Consider the following 16871-nt stretch of genomic DNA (forward strand, 5'->3'; position numbering starts at 1 on the left):
AGCCCGCGGTATGTAGGACCCTTTTTGCTCAGAATCACCTGCCAAGTCTGCTGTAGAAGTTTATCGGCTTCCTTGCGAGACACCCTGTATATCGGATATGCGATAAAGTAGATGCAACAAAGGTTGACACTTTAAGAGACTTTTTTTTTTAAAAATTGTGCTCCGTGATGTGTAAGAAAAATGTTTGGGAGTATTGGTACAGTATTAAAAAGCTTGTCGTTTGGTTGAATGAAACCATCACCAAGAAATGACTTCAATGAAGAATATAAATATACAGGGTGATTCTAAATATTTGGATGTACTGTAGCTCTTTTCTGTGTGAGGATAGGGAAATTCGGCAGACAGAAATGTTGAATTGCTTAGCGAGCTGTATTTTCTCATTACCATATGCTTTTGCAAGGTGCACCCATGCGTCTGTAATGTGCAGCTGCATTGCTTCTTTGAAATTGTATATTTCATTTTATGTAAATTGATCCGTCTCGCTGTTCTGCGTATAAACGTACTGAAGTGGAAGTATCGACAAATTGATTCCTCGGGAGATATTTCGTGTTTCGTGCCAGTGAATTACTTTATCAGTAATTTATGCAGCGAACATTTTTCAACGCGATTTTCATTCTCGTATGGAATTTTATGCTCGCAGCGAAGGCAACGCTTTACCCGAATTTGTTTATACGCAAAATAGCACGAAGCATCAAATTATGTAATAACGATATGGCTTCGCTTAAATAATAATGCAGTTGTGCCTCGCAATTGCAGCGGTGCAGCTTTTGGGGGGAAAAAATATGATAATGGGAAAGTAGAGTTCCCTCTACTGAGCAACATTCTCCTCTAATAAATTCCTCTATCTTCGTGTAGAAAGGAACCACAGTATTGCCCAGTTTCTAGAATTATCCTGTGTATATAACTTTTTTTTGAAAATAAGTCGTTTATAACAATAGCTGATAGATAAAAAATTTAGTTGTTCTCCAAAGCCTGACACACTGGTGCTCCATAAACTGCCACTTTCACGTGAGAGAATTATTTGCTCGTCTCTTGGACACACAAGAAAACTTAAACCATATCGAATTTCGGAGTTCAAATGGTAACCTTCGAAAATGATATCTCGTTTAAAAGTTTTACGAAAACGCAAGTACTTCGTGATTTCTAACGTTCAGGGCGTTGCCTATGTTTGTGTTTCAAAACAGGCTAAATAAATATCTAAACAGCACACATATATTCGTTGACACTGCAAAGCCAGGCATTCACAGTTGATCATTCAGAATTGATCTTGCAGATCTTAAATGACAAATATGATCAAGTTTGATATCAACGAAACTTGCAGCAAATTTGCAAAACTATTTGTTTACTATATCATAAAAATAATGATTATTTATTAAAAAAAAAAAATTAGAATATCGTGTCATATTGACCATTAAGAACAGTACTGAAAATACGTAGGCGTTTCAATAACTGGCATCCACGTTGGGCTGCTTAGTTTAATAAGTGACGCTTCTATTTTATCATTTACACCATTGCAAACAATATATATCACTAAGGACAGAAAACTTCTCGCACGGGCATAGATTTGAAGGAAAAGAAGTACACGTACACGTACACGCTTAGCATTTCGGTCACCAATAATGGCTACTTTTCAATTACACCTGCAGAGTGGGCCTCTGTTTTGGCATTCTATTTGTACCATACGTGTAAATTCTGGCAATTACAATGCGAAGTTGCTGCCAATCTAGCAATGGGACAGTAAATGTTTCCAGAGATCTGAATTTATTCTTAGGAATCTAAATTGAACGTGTCAGGCTTTGGGTCACTATCCGCTTTTGGTACCTTACCTAATTACCTTATTTCTCTCATTCCTGATATTCGATTCAACGTCCCGGTGTCAAATAAGCCCTCCAACTTACAATGAAACAAGTACACTCTGAAACTACTCTCCTTGATATCTATCTAAAAGCTAGAACAAAAACATACGCTATGCGCAAGCTCTAACATCGAATGGTGATTATACTAATCCAACAAGATCAAACAGAAGGGAACATTTTCGTTATTCTTTTCACAGGAAGTAGGTTGACTTAGATCAATTCTCAAAACTTCTAGTTATAAAAACGATCGTCATTCTTGCAAATTAAAATTATATTTCGCACCAAGATTAAAAAAAAAAAAACCGCCTTGCTAATTGAATCTGACGACGTATACCGCGATAGTGTATAACATCGGGTGAAATAGAAATAAAAGGCACAAAGCGGGGTCTGCAATTTAATGGAAGGCGATCCTCTAATCAACTCTTCAGAATTAAGTCATACATCGTTTCATACAGAGCAGACTGGATATTCAGGGAAAATATAACATTCGGTAGAAAACTGTTCGTTTCGAATCTAATATTTCATATGTCAACCTAAATTAGTATTTGGTTCACGCTCCATAATTAGCACAGACATTCGGATCATCTAACTGTACTTACTAGTGCCAGGGAATTGTTATTACCGGACTTTTAGCAATTATTGGATAAACCTTAACACTACATTATCAATTACAGTCGGTTACAAATGGCTACATACACTCGGTTAATATGTTATATACAGAAAAACAAACGAAACCATGTTGTGTTTTCTAGAATATCGCAAATTTGTGGGGTGTATATAGACTTTTGTCACTAACGATATACGTAAATTTTAAGGAGAGACTCTGCTCAGGCAGCCGAAAAGTCTGTAATTCACTTTGTGAATTTTTTTTTTTAAAACGGCAGGAGATATCAACACAGGGATTACTGCATCACTTTTATTAACACTTATAGTTTGAAAATATATTTTTGTTTATAAAGAAGCATTTAATATTCGCCCTCTAGATGAATTCTAATTGGCCCAGGTGCGTGTTACACCTCGAATTGGCGGGAGAAATATCTCTCCAACGACTTCTCCCTTTGATGTTCTGAAACTAGATAAATTTTATCGAAAGATGAACCAATTCCCCTCACAAATTTTAAAAATCTTATTTTTCATGGCGTCGCGAAGTAAAAAGGGGGACCGAAAATGAACTTTTAATTTCGAAGTGCTCTCAACTTTCTGCGCTGGAATTAGATTCACCCTCTAACTGCAACTATCTACTTTTTAAAAGTAGAGAGCTCAAATCAGTCGGTTTAATTATTTTTCCCGCCAATTTAAGGTGCAACTAGAATTCACCTAGACGGCGGACATTAAATGTTTTTTCATAGACAAAAATATATTTTCAAATTACAAATGTCAATGAATATGATGCCAACCCCCCCATATTGATATCTCTTTTCGTTTCTTCAAAAAAAAATTCAAAAGAAACACTCACTTTTTGGCCGTCTAAACCAGAACCTCCTCTTAAGTGTTTTAAAAATCTGTTTTTCGAAATGGGACATTTTCTAATGTCTTACTACTAAAATTTTAGTCGTTCAAGGTCAGCTCCTTGACTGTGAATCACGCTGGGCATGACCTCCACCCAATTAAGCGCCATGCCAACTTACCTTCTATTTCAGAAACAGAAAGTGTGTAGCTAAAGGTTTACATTCCTCGTATTTCAAACTCAAAAGAGGAATAGCGCGAGCGGTGGAGGTAACCGATCGGTGACCTTGAACAGCCAAAGGGCAATGTTAAGTGTGTGAAGTGATTTCGGGCCGAAGAGTGCGTCGTGGTTGCTATATATGTACCATTGGAAAGCTCTCGTCGAGAGAAATCGAACGAAACCACTGTTATTATCCGGAGAAGTGTGTTGGGAACACTTTCAAGAACAGACTTAATGTTTGTAACTTCACGAGAAAACGTTTGCACATTTTGAAAAACGCTTGAAGATATTTCTGAAAGCCAAATCTCGAAATGTGTTTTTTGCCACTCGTTTCAGGAATATAATAACGAGGCAGAGAAATATGAAGGACTGTAAAAGACTTTGACTCGACTAGTAATAATACAAATTTTCTTTCAACCCTTTTCAGTGGCAATTAAATATTCAGATTTTTAAACGAGATTTGATTATGGTTTTAGGTAATGAGAAAGTGAAAAGTAGTTATGCAAAAAATATTTATATAGGAATATATAAAATAAATAAACAGCACACGGATTCGAACGTGATAGTTGCTGTTGAATACAATATCAACCAGTTGGAGTAATTTTCTGCTTTCTATTTCCACAAACGATATACTTGCCCTTATTCGTTAAATGTTGCAACAAAACAGGAATCTCGTTATTTAACATAGGCTCGCGTTACGTTAAATGCACATTTTTCACCAGAATCTCAATTTTTTTTAAAGATCATACTCAAAGAATAGCGACGAGTAGCAACATATAGAATTCTATAGTCTATAGACGAGAGTATACAAAAAATTATTTTCAAAGATTTATATGGGAGCACTTGGGACGCTTCTATTTCTATCTTTCTTTTAAATTAAATCCTTCATCACTCGTTAACCCTTTAACTGCAGCGCGCTTCGAATGAAAATTAACCACTCCGTACTTTGCCTTACTCGTACGTTAGCCATTATGATAATAACAGAAATACAAAACATAAAAGACAATCGACATCCAGGACTACAGATGTACATATATACAGTGTTTATAAATGAATGACTACTTTCTCAGAGTGTGTATATCCGCCTCTGGCAGCTAAAGGCTGAACCCTTGGACCCAAGGTCCATTTTGACCCATAATTCCATTCACACGAATCTCAAAATAAGCTTCTGTATCACACCTCAATCTTGCTATGATCTAAAAGGATCTTAAATTCGGCAGTTCTAATGGCAAGCGCCATAGTAAATTTTGATATTCAGAATGGGTCCAAATGGACCCCGTATCAGCAAGGCGAGGGTTAAAACTTTGAGTGGAAAGGTTTTAAGAAGTTTCGATTTTTCCTCAAGTTTGCTTTCCGAGACAGTCGAGCAGTGTGTACATTCGATTGCTGTCCAGAAGAAATCGACGTGGGAGCACGCCAAAGACCGTGAGCAGGATGCAGATCGTGCCTCGGCGCGAAAACACGCCGACGCCACTCAAAGTCTTAATTTTAAAGATTGCTGCGATACACGCTGCTTCCTTAGAGTGGCGAAGCTTAAAGGCGTTGCTCGCTCTGTGCTTGAAGTGTACGGGCAGCAGCCAGTCATGAATTGTCAAGCATGATCGACTGTCTATAGATCATTTGGCAGAGAATTGCAACGAATGAAGGAGGAGAACGGCGTAACTATGGGTGCGATAGTGGTACGTACTGTAATTCACGCCGTTCCGCTTCTTCCTGAGAGATATCCTCTTCGACAGAATAATCAAGGATCGGTTTGACACCGAACTGTCGTAACCTATCCAGGACAGGAGTGATCTGCACCTCGTCTTCGCCGGCGACAAAGTGGCCGTAAAATGTGGCCTTCATCATCTTCGTGAAAAGAGTCTCGCCGAGTATCTTCTTCGATAATTTCATTAACTGGAACAAACGAAAGGCGTGCATTTTATTTGATCCGTATAGGTGAGGAACAGTTGTAATTAAACATTTGCATCACTTATGCGAAAATAAATCAAGAGGCCACTTGTGGCATCCTTTCGAGCACGCCCTGTATAAAAAAAAAGTAAAATTCGAAATATAGTACATATTCAATGGAGGGAGTAAAAATATTAGGCAAATAAATGCTCTAAATAGTTTCTTCGATTTGTGCTATGCTCAATTTTATGGGATTAAAGTTGCTTACACTTAGTTATTATTTGTTCATCGCTTGTCTCTTATATAAGAAAGCTTTTCATTAATAATCGAGAGTTTTTGTAATTTATATTTGTGTGTTTGCACGCGATAGAACAGTGTTAAACCGATTTGTAAAAATCAAGTGTGTTTTAATATAAAAACTAAAACGAATCTAATCTTTGCAGGATAACATGTTGCATATTTATGGAAGCATGCGATATATATTTGTGTACATATCATGTAAGTAACATATTAATAAATATATATCCAACATGTGCAGAATATACGACTGTGCAAAATAAAAGAAATACCTATTTAAATAATTTCAATTCTTATTCGAATCCTACTAGGGTATTTTATCTACGCACCTATGTTCTATAAAAACATATACGTGCTGGAATATCCGCAATCCAGTATCGAAATATAAACTTCGGGTGCTACTTTGTCATTTGAATTGCAGATGTGTGCCCCGTTTTCGCTAAAAGCTCGAAAGCAGATATCTGAGGGTGCAAATTTTGGCGAGCGCTTAGGTCGCACCACGTTCCGTCCATTCGTCATGAGGTCGAGTCGTTTGAAACTACGGACACATGATTCTAGCAAAATGTGGCGATGTTCCATCTTCGCGAGACCACGTTCTAATTCTTTCCCTGAATGAGTCATCTTTCGCGTAAACATCGCAGAAGTGAGGTACAATTCAATTAAACCAAATTCAATTAAATTTTGCGCCAAAGCCGCGTGTGATTAATACTATAAAAAAATACATATGTACCATTTCGTTGAAAAGAAACAAAACAGCATGCAAAATTTGTGACTTATTTCCTTTTTAAACGATTTTATTCAGCTTCGATCTTCTGTTTGTTTGTTTGTATGTTCTTATGTATGGTTCAAATCTGGCAACTCAAATTTAACCCACTTCCAACTATCCAATTGTCTTGCAACTTTGCAGGCGTGCGTAGTTTGGATGACAATACAATATTTAAAAAAAAAATTAACCCCTAGGGGTGAAAAAATTACCCAGTCGTCAATAAATATAACCCATAACCACAAATCCAAACGGCTTGAAATGAGCTACTCGCGTTCTTTACGAAAATTCGGGACGCTAGTCGCATCACGATTACCGAAAATACACAATTTATCGAGAAATGATCCGTCACGTATGTACGAATAGTAAAATTAAAACTCTGCAGGCGTTCGTATATTACCATCGAAATTGTAGTACAAGAAAAAAGAATTATTTTTTAATTTTTAGTGCATTTTAATTTAGTTTTTACTGCATTTTTAATAAAATCGTTCAACATAATTTTTTTATATATATTTTGTATTTCTTTATAGTTTAAAATTGTGTGATAGAAATGTAGGACAGCTGAAAATTGGAATTGTAGCGATCATGATGATAAATAAAAATGTAAAATTACGAATACTGTTGAGGATCGACATAGAATTGCAAATTCAGAAATTGAAATTGTTGCAAAACGTTGAATTAGGGATGATTAAAATTAAATTATGATTTCAATGTGGATAATCGAGGGAAAAATATTAGAAAGATATCACAAGAACATGCTAGTATTTTTTAATAAAGAAACGCATTTAATAATTTACAATGCTTAAAGTTTAAAATCACTTCTACTTGTCGCAGTCTATAATGACTATTTGTTATGTGTGAAACCGCAAACATACCATTCGCACGAATGTCACCGTAAAAATGCGGTACTCAGAAAAATATAAAAATAAAATTGTAAAGTACTTTTTCTTCCTTCGAAATTTACTACGTAGCGATTATGTAACGTTGACGTGAAATCTTATTGCGGACGATATACTAGGTATCCAGTAAGCCATTGCACAACGTGTAAGAAGGTAATTGTTTGTGGAAAGAAGCAAATAGAAAATTTAGAAATAAATAGAAAATATAGAATTAATTTTTTTGATTCGTGGTGTAGTTTCCAAGAAAAGTGATTTTGATTGCGTGACTGATTTGCATTTGTTTTATATTAAAGGAATTGTTTGCACTAACATTAATCCCAATTAATTCTGCTAATTTGTACGTGTACATTGCTGTTTTTTTTTCGTACCACATTTTCGTCCAAAAGTAATCTACACAGAATATTACCTAAACAAAATAGTACGTCTTAACGATAACCATAGTAATAATAATAAGTTCTTCATTGAGCTTTACCACTTTATGTTAAATAAATAATAATAATAAGATAACAAGTCTGGGTCTTATAATAAAATCAATTTTATGAAAAATAATATCGATGACAATTTTGTCGTTTTAGAAAAAATCAATTTTAGGACCTGTGATTTCATTAGAAAGTGTATATTACTACATCACGGCATTATTAAAAGTAATTCAGCATTTCATAAAGTAATTAAGTAGATTGTATAAGACCTACTTAAGTAAACCCAGAGCATCATAAGTGCATGTTCAAAGTGATTTATCTCGGAAACTACGTAACCAAATCTCTGACTGTACGATGATTTACTGGGCACGGTGTAAATTGGTTCGTCGTGGTCGCTTTTGCAAGAAAAAATAATATTGCATAGCATTATGCTGTATCGAACATACCACAAATATTTTCTTAAATTCTAATCCTAAGTTTGCGCGTAAAAAAAAAATTTTTGTTACAGTCACTTATTCCTCGCTGAGGTTAATCGCTCACAACCTCTCTCGTTATTCTCGCACAAATAATATTTCAGTTTATCCTCACTCTTTTACTTAAAAAAAAAAATAGCTTCCTAAATCCAGGAACCCAGTAAGGACTGATACGAATTCAACGTACGACCATTAGGTACACATGTGACATTTATGAGAATTTACGATTGATAGCGCAAGATATGGCCACGGCGAACGCAGTATCATACGTTACTATTTCTCACTGGTATAAGTACCTACGTACATTGTTGTAGGTTAGGTTAAGTTATAATTTACATATATATATATGTGACGCATGTTGTTGCCACTTTGCGATAGAAGATAAAACCGCATCATTCGTTACGTTCGAAGCATCTTGCGCAGGTAACGCCGAGCATGTAGTTCGGTTCAGAGAATGTCATTACTATTTATTTATGTTTTCTACACACTGCATTCATTATAGAATGTATCAGCGAAGTTCATTTGCAAAATTTAATTTACAGATCCTTCGGAACTGTATGCTCTGATAATTACAGTATACTATTCCAGATTTAGTTGCTGATAGAATTAATTGAAAAATAGGTATAGAAATAAACGAATATTAGTGAAGAACTGTGATGGGGCGTCTAAAATTTTTTATATCAAATATCTCTAATAGTATTGTATATTTAAATTTGTCATAGTTATTTAGTTTTAAATGGGGCATACGCCAACCATTTCCCCTAAGGTTCTAGTTTTCTAGGTCACCAGTATTTTTTTCCATTCAAGCACATTGCTTTATGCATAATGTAGTTATGAACACAATAACGACAAAATAAATGACAGATACATATTTGCGCGCTGTTTACGTGCAGAAATTCCGAGATTCGATGTAAACTACATATTCTGATATGAAGGGAAATGATTCTTTCAGGGGCAGTTGTATGCAAAGATCGAAGCGTTTAATACATCGTTTAGGCTTTTAATGCCTTGCATGAATTGTATCTTCATAAATTCAGTAAAATTAATCGAGTACTTAGTAGTTTAGTAGGTGTCTCAATTATTCTTAATATTAACGTCTTTATTATGCAATTATTATATTTGAGAATTATATTAAGAATATTGAGTAAGAAATAAGGTACACTATGGCTGCTATAAAACTGTATAATTTTCCAGGGAATATTCCAGGGAAATAGTAATTTTATCCAGGTTTTCCTACGGTTTACTACTAAAGTTAAAGAGAAACTAATAACAAAGGAAATGCTACTGAATTATATGTACACTGCTCACTAGTGAATTCATGAGATATTTGATATTTGATATGAAAGGTCGCTTCATGTACATAGTGACTTCATTATTCTTTACATGCCACTGCCAATCCAGCACTCATTTTCCTCTACTTCACACCAAAATAGATCACATCGAATCTTGTGATACATGCTAACAAACATCGCATAAATAAAGATGGTTTATTTTGTCGTTAGTTTCTTCTCAGATTCATTACTAGAAAGTCACATGATTCTAGAAAATGTGACTTTGTGAAAAACAGGTCCGGGTTAGATACAGAAAATTGATATTTTATAATCAAATGTTTTTGCACTAACATTAAGGAACTTGTAGCAAGTGGAGTTGATCAGTTTGGATTCTAAAACCCTGATACACATGTCGTAGTTACTCCTAAAAACTGTGACTCTCACTTAGGCATTGGTCTTTATAAAATATACTACGTATAAATAATAGAGGATTGTAATCAACTACATAACATGATGTTCTAGAATAGAAAAATCCCGAAAAGCAGACTATAGACGAATGAATGTTGAATGATTTCTGGTGTGAAATATTTTTTCCATTATCTTATTACTTTTATTACTTATTACTTACTTACTTAATTATCTTATTACTTACTGTAAATTTCCATGATGCTCTTTACATTCAAAGAATGTAAGAATACAAATAAAATATTTTTGTCATATCATGTATCAATTTCTTAGGAATTTTTCCCCCAAATTTCGTTATTCTTTACATTCAAATAAGAAACAATATGGATCATATATTTCTACCTATCATATACAAAGTTTTCACAAACTGTTTTGCAAAATTTCTCATTATTTTTTATAAAAGTTTCATATTTGTATAGTACACTTTGCAAAAAAAAAAAAAAGAAAGAAGGAAACGCATAGATGGCAGACGATTTTGAGTGTGAACCAGTGTATAGCTGATATGCAGTACAGACGTGACGTGTCAGGCCATTGATTAAGAACATATAGCCTGGGTGAACTGCATCTACAAACCCTGCCAGGATCAATACGGTCTTGGCAAAAGGGCTCGTTCTTAGACGTTAGCGAGTCGATAACTGCTACAGTTCCAGCTTAACTGGAACACAGTGCACGACATTTGGGACTCAAAAATGGGTACTAAAAGAGGAATAAATGTAGCTGCTACGCGATAAATTTTCGTCAAGCCATTAACATTCATGTGTAATATACGTATGTACAGTTACTCGCAAAAATATCCACCCACCCCATACGTAAAGCATATTTTACTTATAATGTTAAATTCAGAATTACCCATTATACTTTACATTAGTATAAACCTTAATCAATATATTTTTTGTTAGTACCACCTATCAAAGAAATTTTGCTAAAAGAATGGAAAATTAGTTGAACCTATGCATAATAGATTAAAGCTTATAAGAAACTAGCAGGAGTTTATAAGAATATTTTACTTATTAACTTACTTATTACTTATTTACTATTTTACTTATTATATTATTATTATTTACATATTTTACTTATTAATTATTAATTAACTTATTGCAATTGCGTTTGTTTAAATTAAATATTGCACGATCTTTGCTTCTTCCACGGCCAGTAAAACATTATTTTCGATGCAATGGAACTAAAGGGAAAATATCGTGCTCGCAAGAACAAACGAATTACTAAAGCTCGACTAAAGACAGTGCAGTGGAAAACAATTGAAGGGTCGGATGCCATAAGGGGACTAGCGCTCGAATAGGGGAAAAATTATTGTCCAAACGCTAAGAAAGATTGGAAAATTAAATATTGTTAAACTGAATTTTCAAAAATACAGTGTTGTAAAGTTCGCCACGACACACACTTTTTCTAGTTACAGTTTGTTTATCCAATCATTACTATTCGAGCTAAAAATTATAAACAAAAAATTTTTCATTGTCCAAAATCATTATTTCTTTAAACATAAATTGCGATAACTTGAGTAAATATTCAACGCGAGTGCTAAGACTGCCAAGCAGCGCAACATACGCGGCCACTGACTGTTGGTGCCGCGCGAGATTTATATATATATCGTCATATCTTCTACAATTATTTATTAATCAGTGTGAAAATCTTCCTTGTATATTAAGGAAAAACTTTGTTTTAAGGTTTGTGTAAGGAAAAACAAACTGTATATAGAAAAAATGTGTGACGTGACGAGCTTTACAACACTATATTTTTTAAAATTGTAAGTAGAAAAAGTGTGTGTCGTGACGAGCTTTACAACACTATATTTTTGAAAATTCAGTTTAACAACATTTAATTTTCCAATCTTCCTTAGCGTTTGGACAATAATTTTTCCCATTTTCGAGCGCTAGTCCCCTTATTGCATCCGACTCTTCAATTAAGAAAATAATTAACGCATACCACAGCAAAATCTATTCGAGTTAGTACAACTACAAGAAACGTAATTACTCGTGGTTTAAAAATAGAACTATCGATCGTTGTGATGCAAACGTGAAAGGGTTGAACGTAATTGCGACGCGTTTCATCATCGATCTGTTCGCGGTGGGTTTCACGAGATAAGTTATCGTCGAAATCGTAGAAATCAAGCTGTCAAAGGGGATTTTCCAAATCTCAGATAGGTACTCCAATCGACTTGCTTTTTCCGGTCGTCTATCGCAATTTTTCATTATTATCAGTTTCCACTGCAACGCTAATGGCTCCTCTCCATTGATTACTTGGAATTATTCAACGGAATCTTTGAATTCTTAAATTCATTTGTCGATAAAACTGCAAAGTGTATTCGTTTATCTTAGCCTGGAATAATCCGCTCGTGACAAGTAAAGGATCACCTAACAGCATGGTATTATAAGCCCCTTACGTTCCAACTTAATCGCCGATCGATCGGAGATATTTCGGAATATAAAATAATATTCTCGAATAATTCCGAGGAATTACAAATTCTTCTATTTTAATAAAATTCAGTAAACTTCAGTAATCGAGCCATTTAAATGTTTCCGAGCTGCTCCAATCACCGCGAGCTATTCGCATTCACTTTTCCTCGTGTTACGTGAATGCGTGATTTCACGATTCAATCTACCACTTTCTGTAAGCCCGAAAAATCAATTTTATTTCGTATGGACCAGTAGAACTATACTATTCGAAGATTTATATCCTATTTACAGTATGCTGTTGTTTCATGGTTTCAGAAAGCAATGGATAGCAGGAAAATTTGAAAAATGTGGGCTATGAATGTAAGGTTTCTCCAAAAGCGTGCGCGTGTAAAAGTATTAATACATTCGAGTACTTATCACACAGCTCACTTCTTCCAAGTAGTCAGCGACAGCTTTGACAAATACGTATAACGTCGTGTATTGATTTCGATTATATTCCCAGTAATACTGCGGATTAGCCACCATAAAAAAAAGTAACAAAATTGCATTGGACTGAGTGCTTCTCAATTCGAATACTCTTTGAAAATTAAAATGGACCTCGTAAGACAATAAATTCTTATTTAAAAATATCACCGACATTTTATGGATGTTTTTTTTTTAACATGCTTGTTTATTACAGCTTCTTCTCTTCCCTTTATATAAAGTATACTACATCCGTCATTTTCGTATGCTAAAAATTTATTAAAAATACTACTACACAAGATAAACGGAATTTATTTTCATTTCTTAAAATTCTATCCGTGTCATTGAACCATTCGCGAATTGGGTATCTTAACTGCATCCTAAAAAGTGGAATACCTGTTCAAGTGAGTAGGCAATTAGCGTTGCCCGCATTATTGACGCAGATCTACAATATTTGCAAAAACAGCTCCACTAAATACGTTGGCCACTGTTTTGTTTGCGTCACCATGATAAGACAGCTTGACAAAGATTATTCGAGTTTGCCAAAGTTATATATGCTTAGTGATAAGTTGACAACAAGCAAATATCGCGGTAAAGTACCAGCAAGGGAAAACGTAACAAATCCACTTTACCGATTTTACCGTAACAGAAATCATTGAGAATTTAACTACAAAAATATAGTATCGTTTCTGTAGTAAAACATTTTAATCTGTTGTGAAAATTATTCCAACGAGCAGCATTGGGTGCTTTTTTTTTAAATCGAATATGAACAGCATATCTTAATGACAAACTAAAATAGCAAAAGGAATACTTGTTATATTATGTAGCCTCTTCAATATCATTAAATTTCTGTTAGACATGTTTCGTTATGAAACTCATAGTGTACGAGTAATTTCTAGATGGTTCATCGGCATTTGCGAAGCACGAAGCTATGAATGTTTAATCCAAATGAAGTATTTTTATCGAACGCGCCCAACGGAAGCTAAATCGATGGCTCGTCTGCCAGCACAGAAGCCAAGAAACGACCGAGGAATGCAGTCACAATGTAACTTTGAATTCGCTGTTTGTATTTGTCAGTGTTTCAACTATCGAAAGTTTTGTAACTCGAGTATTTTAAAAAATCCAGTCTCGATTATATGTGCCCCATGATTAGATACACCTGAATGGATAAAAAACAGCATCATGTTTGAAATTATTTCTCCATTAAATCATTTAATTATAAATTTATATTAATTCAATTATATTTCATTTAATAGATCATATATTGAAGCGTTATCAAATAAGCTGATATTATTGAAAAATTATGAAATATGTTGAAGTTATAGCAATCAATATTGAAACCGATTAACGGAGCTACTTAGTTATCTACGTAGTCAAAAGCACAGAGTCGGTTGAAAAAATATATAAAAAAAAAACATTTTTAAGATAAATGATTTTATTTAATTTGATCAAAAATTCACTAAAAACTAAAAAAAAAGTCTTCTTGTGCTACAATTACGATGGGGATTTGTCACTGTAAATAAAATCGTGGGGTAGGATTTTTCATCGCTTTTCATCGCACATTTCGACGCCTGATTCTGTATTAAATTGATTCACATCCTGTTATCAAATATCCTGCCCCACGATTTTATTTAACGTCGCATATCACCATCGTAATTTTAGTATAAGAAAATAATTCTTTTTAGTTTTAATCAAATTAAATAAAATCGTTTAACGTAAGTGTTTTTTTATATATATATATTTTATTATTTACTTTTTAGTGTTTGAGCTTTGCAACTAAAAAAAAATTGAAACATTGAACTATTTCGACGTAGAACTATTGACTATTAGCTTGTAAGGCTATTTACTATTAGTTATTAAGTCTATCGACTTCAACTCGCAGGATTATTGAGTACTGAACTCATTGGGGAAAAGCGAGGGGAGCGTTGTCTCACTTCGTAGTTGACTCTGTTAAAAATCCATAGCTTTGTTACTTATGCATATTTCAACGTAACATTCTAACATGTTATGAAGACTCCGCACTCGAAGAAAATTGCAAAAAGCCAAATAATCAATTCTCTACTGAACGTGTCCAGGTGCATTTAACCCCTTGAGATCAAAGTGTTTTGGCTGAACGCCTGAATGAAATCAAAATTCATTCATAAGCTCGCGGGTATATTTATCAGCGAAATGTACACTTGCAACTCTAGCTGTTACATATCACACACGGGACCTGCAATTCTCGCTTAAGATTCCTGGAACAGTCTGGATTACTATGAATTCTTGATGTACTGCGAATGCAGGTCAGGGAACTCGATGCAGAGGATCGATACAGCACGTACCGAGTATGTCGCATACTTTTGTTAGCAGCACAATCTGCTATTATATTCTACATGGGTAAAACGAACTTTTTTACGAATTCAAAGACAGGATGTCCTGGAAATGCAGCAGTACGCCTTACGAGGGAAAGAAACGAAGGGCGTGGCCAGGGCCTTTGATCGTGAGACACTTCTGTAGCTCGCGATTGCTATTCCGAGCGGGTTCACTCGTTGGACACTGCTGTAATTTAAGAAAGACAGATAGAAATGGACAATGTACGAAACACCAGAAATATCAATCACGATGTGCAAAAGTGTTTCGTGTGAAAAGGACTTTATGGTAATATGCACTTATAATGGTAAGATCCTTTTCGAAGGAAACACTTTTGTCACTCAGGAATGGAATTTCAGATATGTTCGTTTGATAGAGGCAGCAGTAGTTTAAACAAGATAAAACAACTGCAAAGTGTGCGAATGTTTGGTATACCGGTAGGGAACACAATCTCGGTCATTATTTACTATCCCGGGATTGCGGGATTGTTCAAAGTCTATCTCGGGAGTCCGGGACTAACCCCGGGATTGGGTAATAGAAAATTTCGGTAACTAAAATGATTTATTATGTGTTAAAATTCTAAATCTTTATTTAAAGTAAACAAACTTACTTTCTATTATTAGTCGGAAACATAAGTTAAAATAATTTTTAACCATGAAAACAGTAGAACAATGCAGAATAATAAAGTCTCAATAAGTAGATAATATCAGTAAACCATTATGAAGATTTTTGGAAATGCTGACGAAGAAACAGCAAAGCACCTAAAGTACGTGTCTTCAATGTTTAGACAAGTTGCGATTTGCAACTCGCGCGATTTCGAAATAGTGGAAAGTGAGAATATCATTGTAAAAATAAATATAGTTTAGTTAGTTGTATGCGGCTTAATATTATTATTTAAATAAATTATTATTATTATTATTATTGTCCTTATTATTATGAAATGACTATGCTTATTTATTCTGATTATTTTTATATTCTTCAGATGTTCATAAAGTAATTCACATTTTTAAAAAATCCCGAAATTCTCGGGATTAGTTATATCAAGTTCCGGGACTTTTGCAATCCAAAAAACAGCCGAGATCGCGGGATCCCGGGATTGTGTTCCCTATATACCGGTCATGAGTCACAGAAGTATCTTTTTTGAAAAGGCTCTTGTAGTGGAAGTTGATTTTTCACGTTAGTTTCTACGTACAAGAGAAGTTCGACAACTCGAAAACTGTAACGAATGATACCTTGCAGAAATGTAGTTAAGGGGACGTATTTATTTATTTATTTTTTCAATAATGAGTTGGGTCTAGGAGTGCAAACACCCCCACAAAAAATTCTGTTATCGCTGAGATTTTTGTCTCGTGATAGAAAAGTCGCGTGCAAAATCTCATCGTGGATTGGCACCTTAATGGAGCGAAATGGTCGTGAGATAATAACTTCTTGCACCGAATCAGCAAGTTGGTTAATTAATATACTAAAAATTATAATCTTCCCCGGCTTATTGATAACTACACGAAGAAACAAAAGAATGCTCGTGGAAGCGTTTTCATTAACTTTTACAAGCACCAAGGTTATCAGGTACACGGAAGGCGAAATCTGAATTAATCGCACGAATTCTGCGCAATAGGTGCTCCAATCGGTTTGATAGACGTATCAATCATT

The 16871-nt window shown here is 34.5% G+C and overlaps 1 protein-coding gene across 4 annotated transcripts in view; it reads right to left on the bottom strand.

The window, feature by feature from the left end:
* The window catches only part of Slga (proline dehydrogenase slgA), a 50799-nt gene that overhangs the window by 9810 nt on the left and 24118 nt on the right, over positions 1-16871 (bottom strand). For 2 of the 4 annotated variants that reach the window (XR_013084791.1, XM_076807917.1), the window contains exon 2: positions 5210-5418. Coding sequence is in view for 2 of the 4 variants with exons in the window: in XM_076807917.1 (XP_076664032.1) it covers positions 5210-5418 (209 nt within the window). In the remaining 2 variants the exon portion in view is untranslated. Of the gene's footprint in view, positions 1-1826; positions 1949-5209; positions 5419-16871 lie in introns of those variants that run through there. The other 2 variants (XM_076807918.1, XM_076807920.1) reach the window with 2 other exon arrangements.

The sequence above is a fragment of the Andrena cerasifolii genome, chromosome 3 (genome assembly GCF_050908995.1).
Source record: "Andrena cerasifolii isolate SP2316 chromosome 3, iyAndCera1_principal, whole genome shotgun sequence".
NCBI classification, from domain to species: domain Eukaryota; kingdom Metazoa; phylum Arthropoda; class Insecta; order Hymenoptera; family Andrenidae; genus Andrena; species Andrena cerasifolii.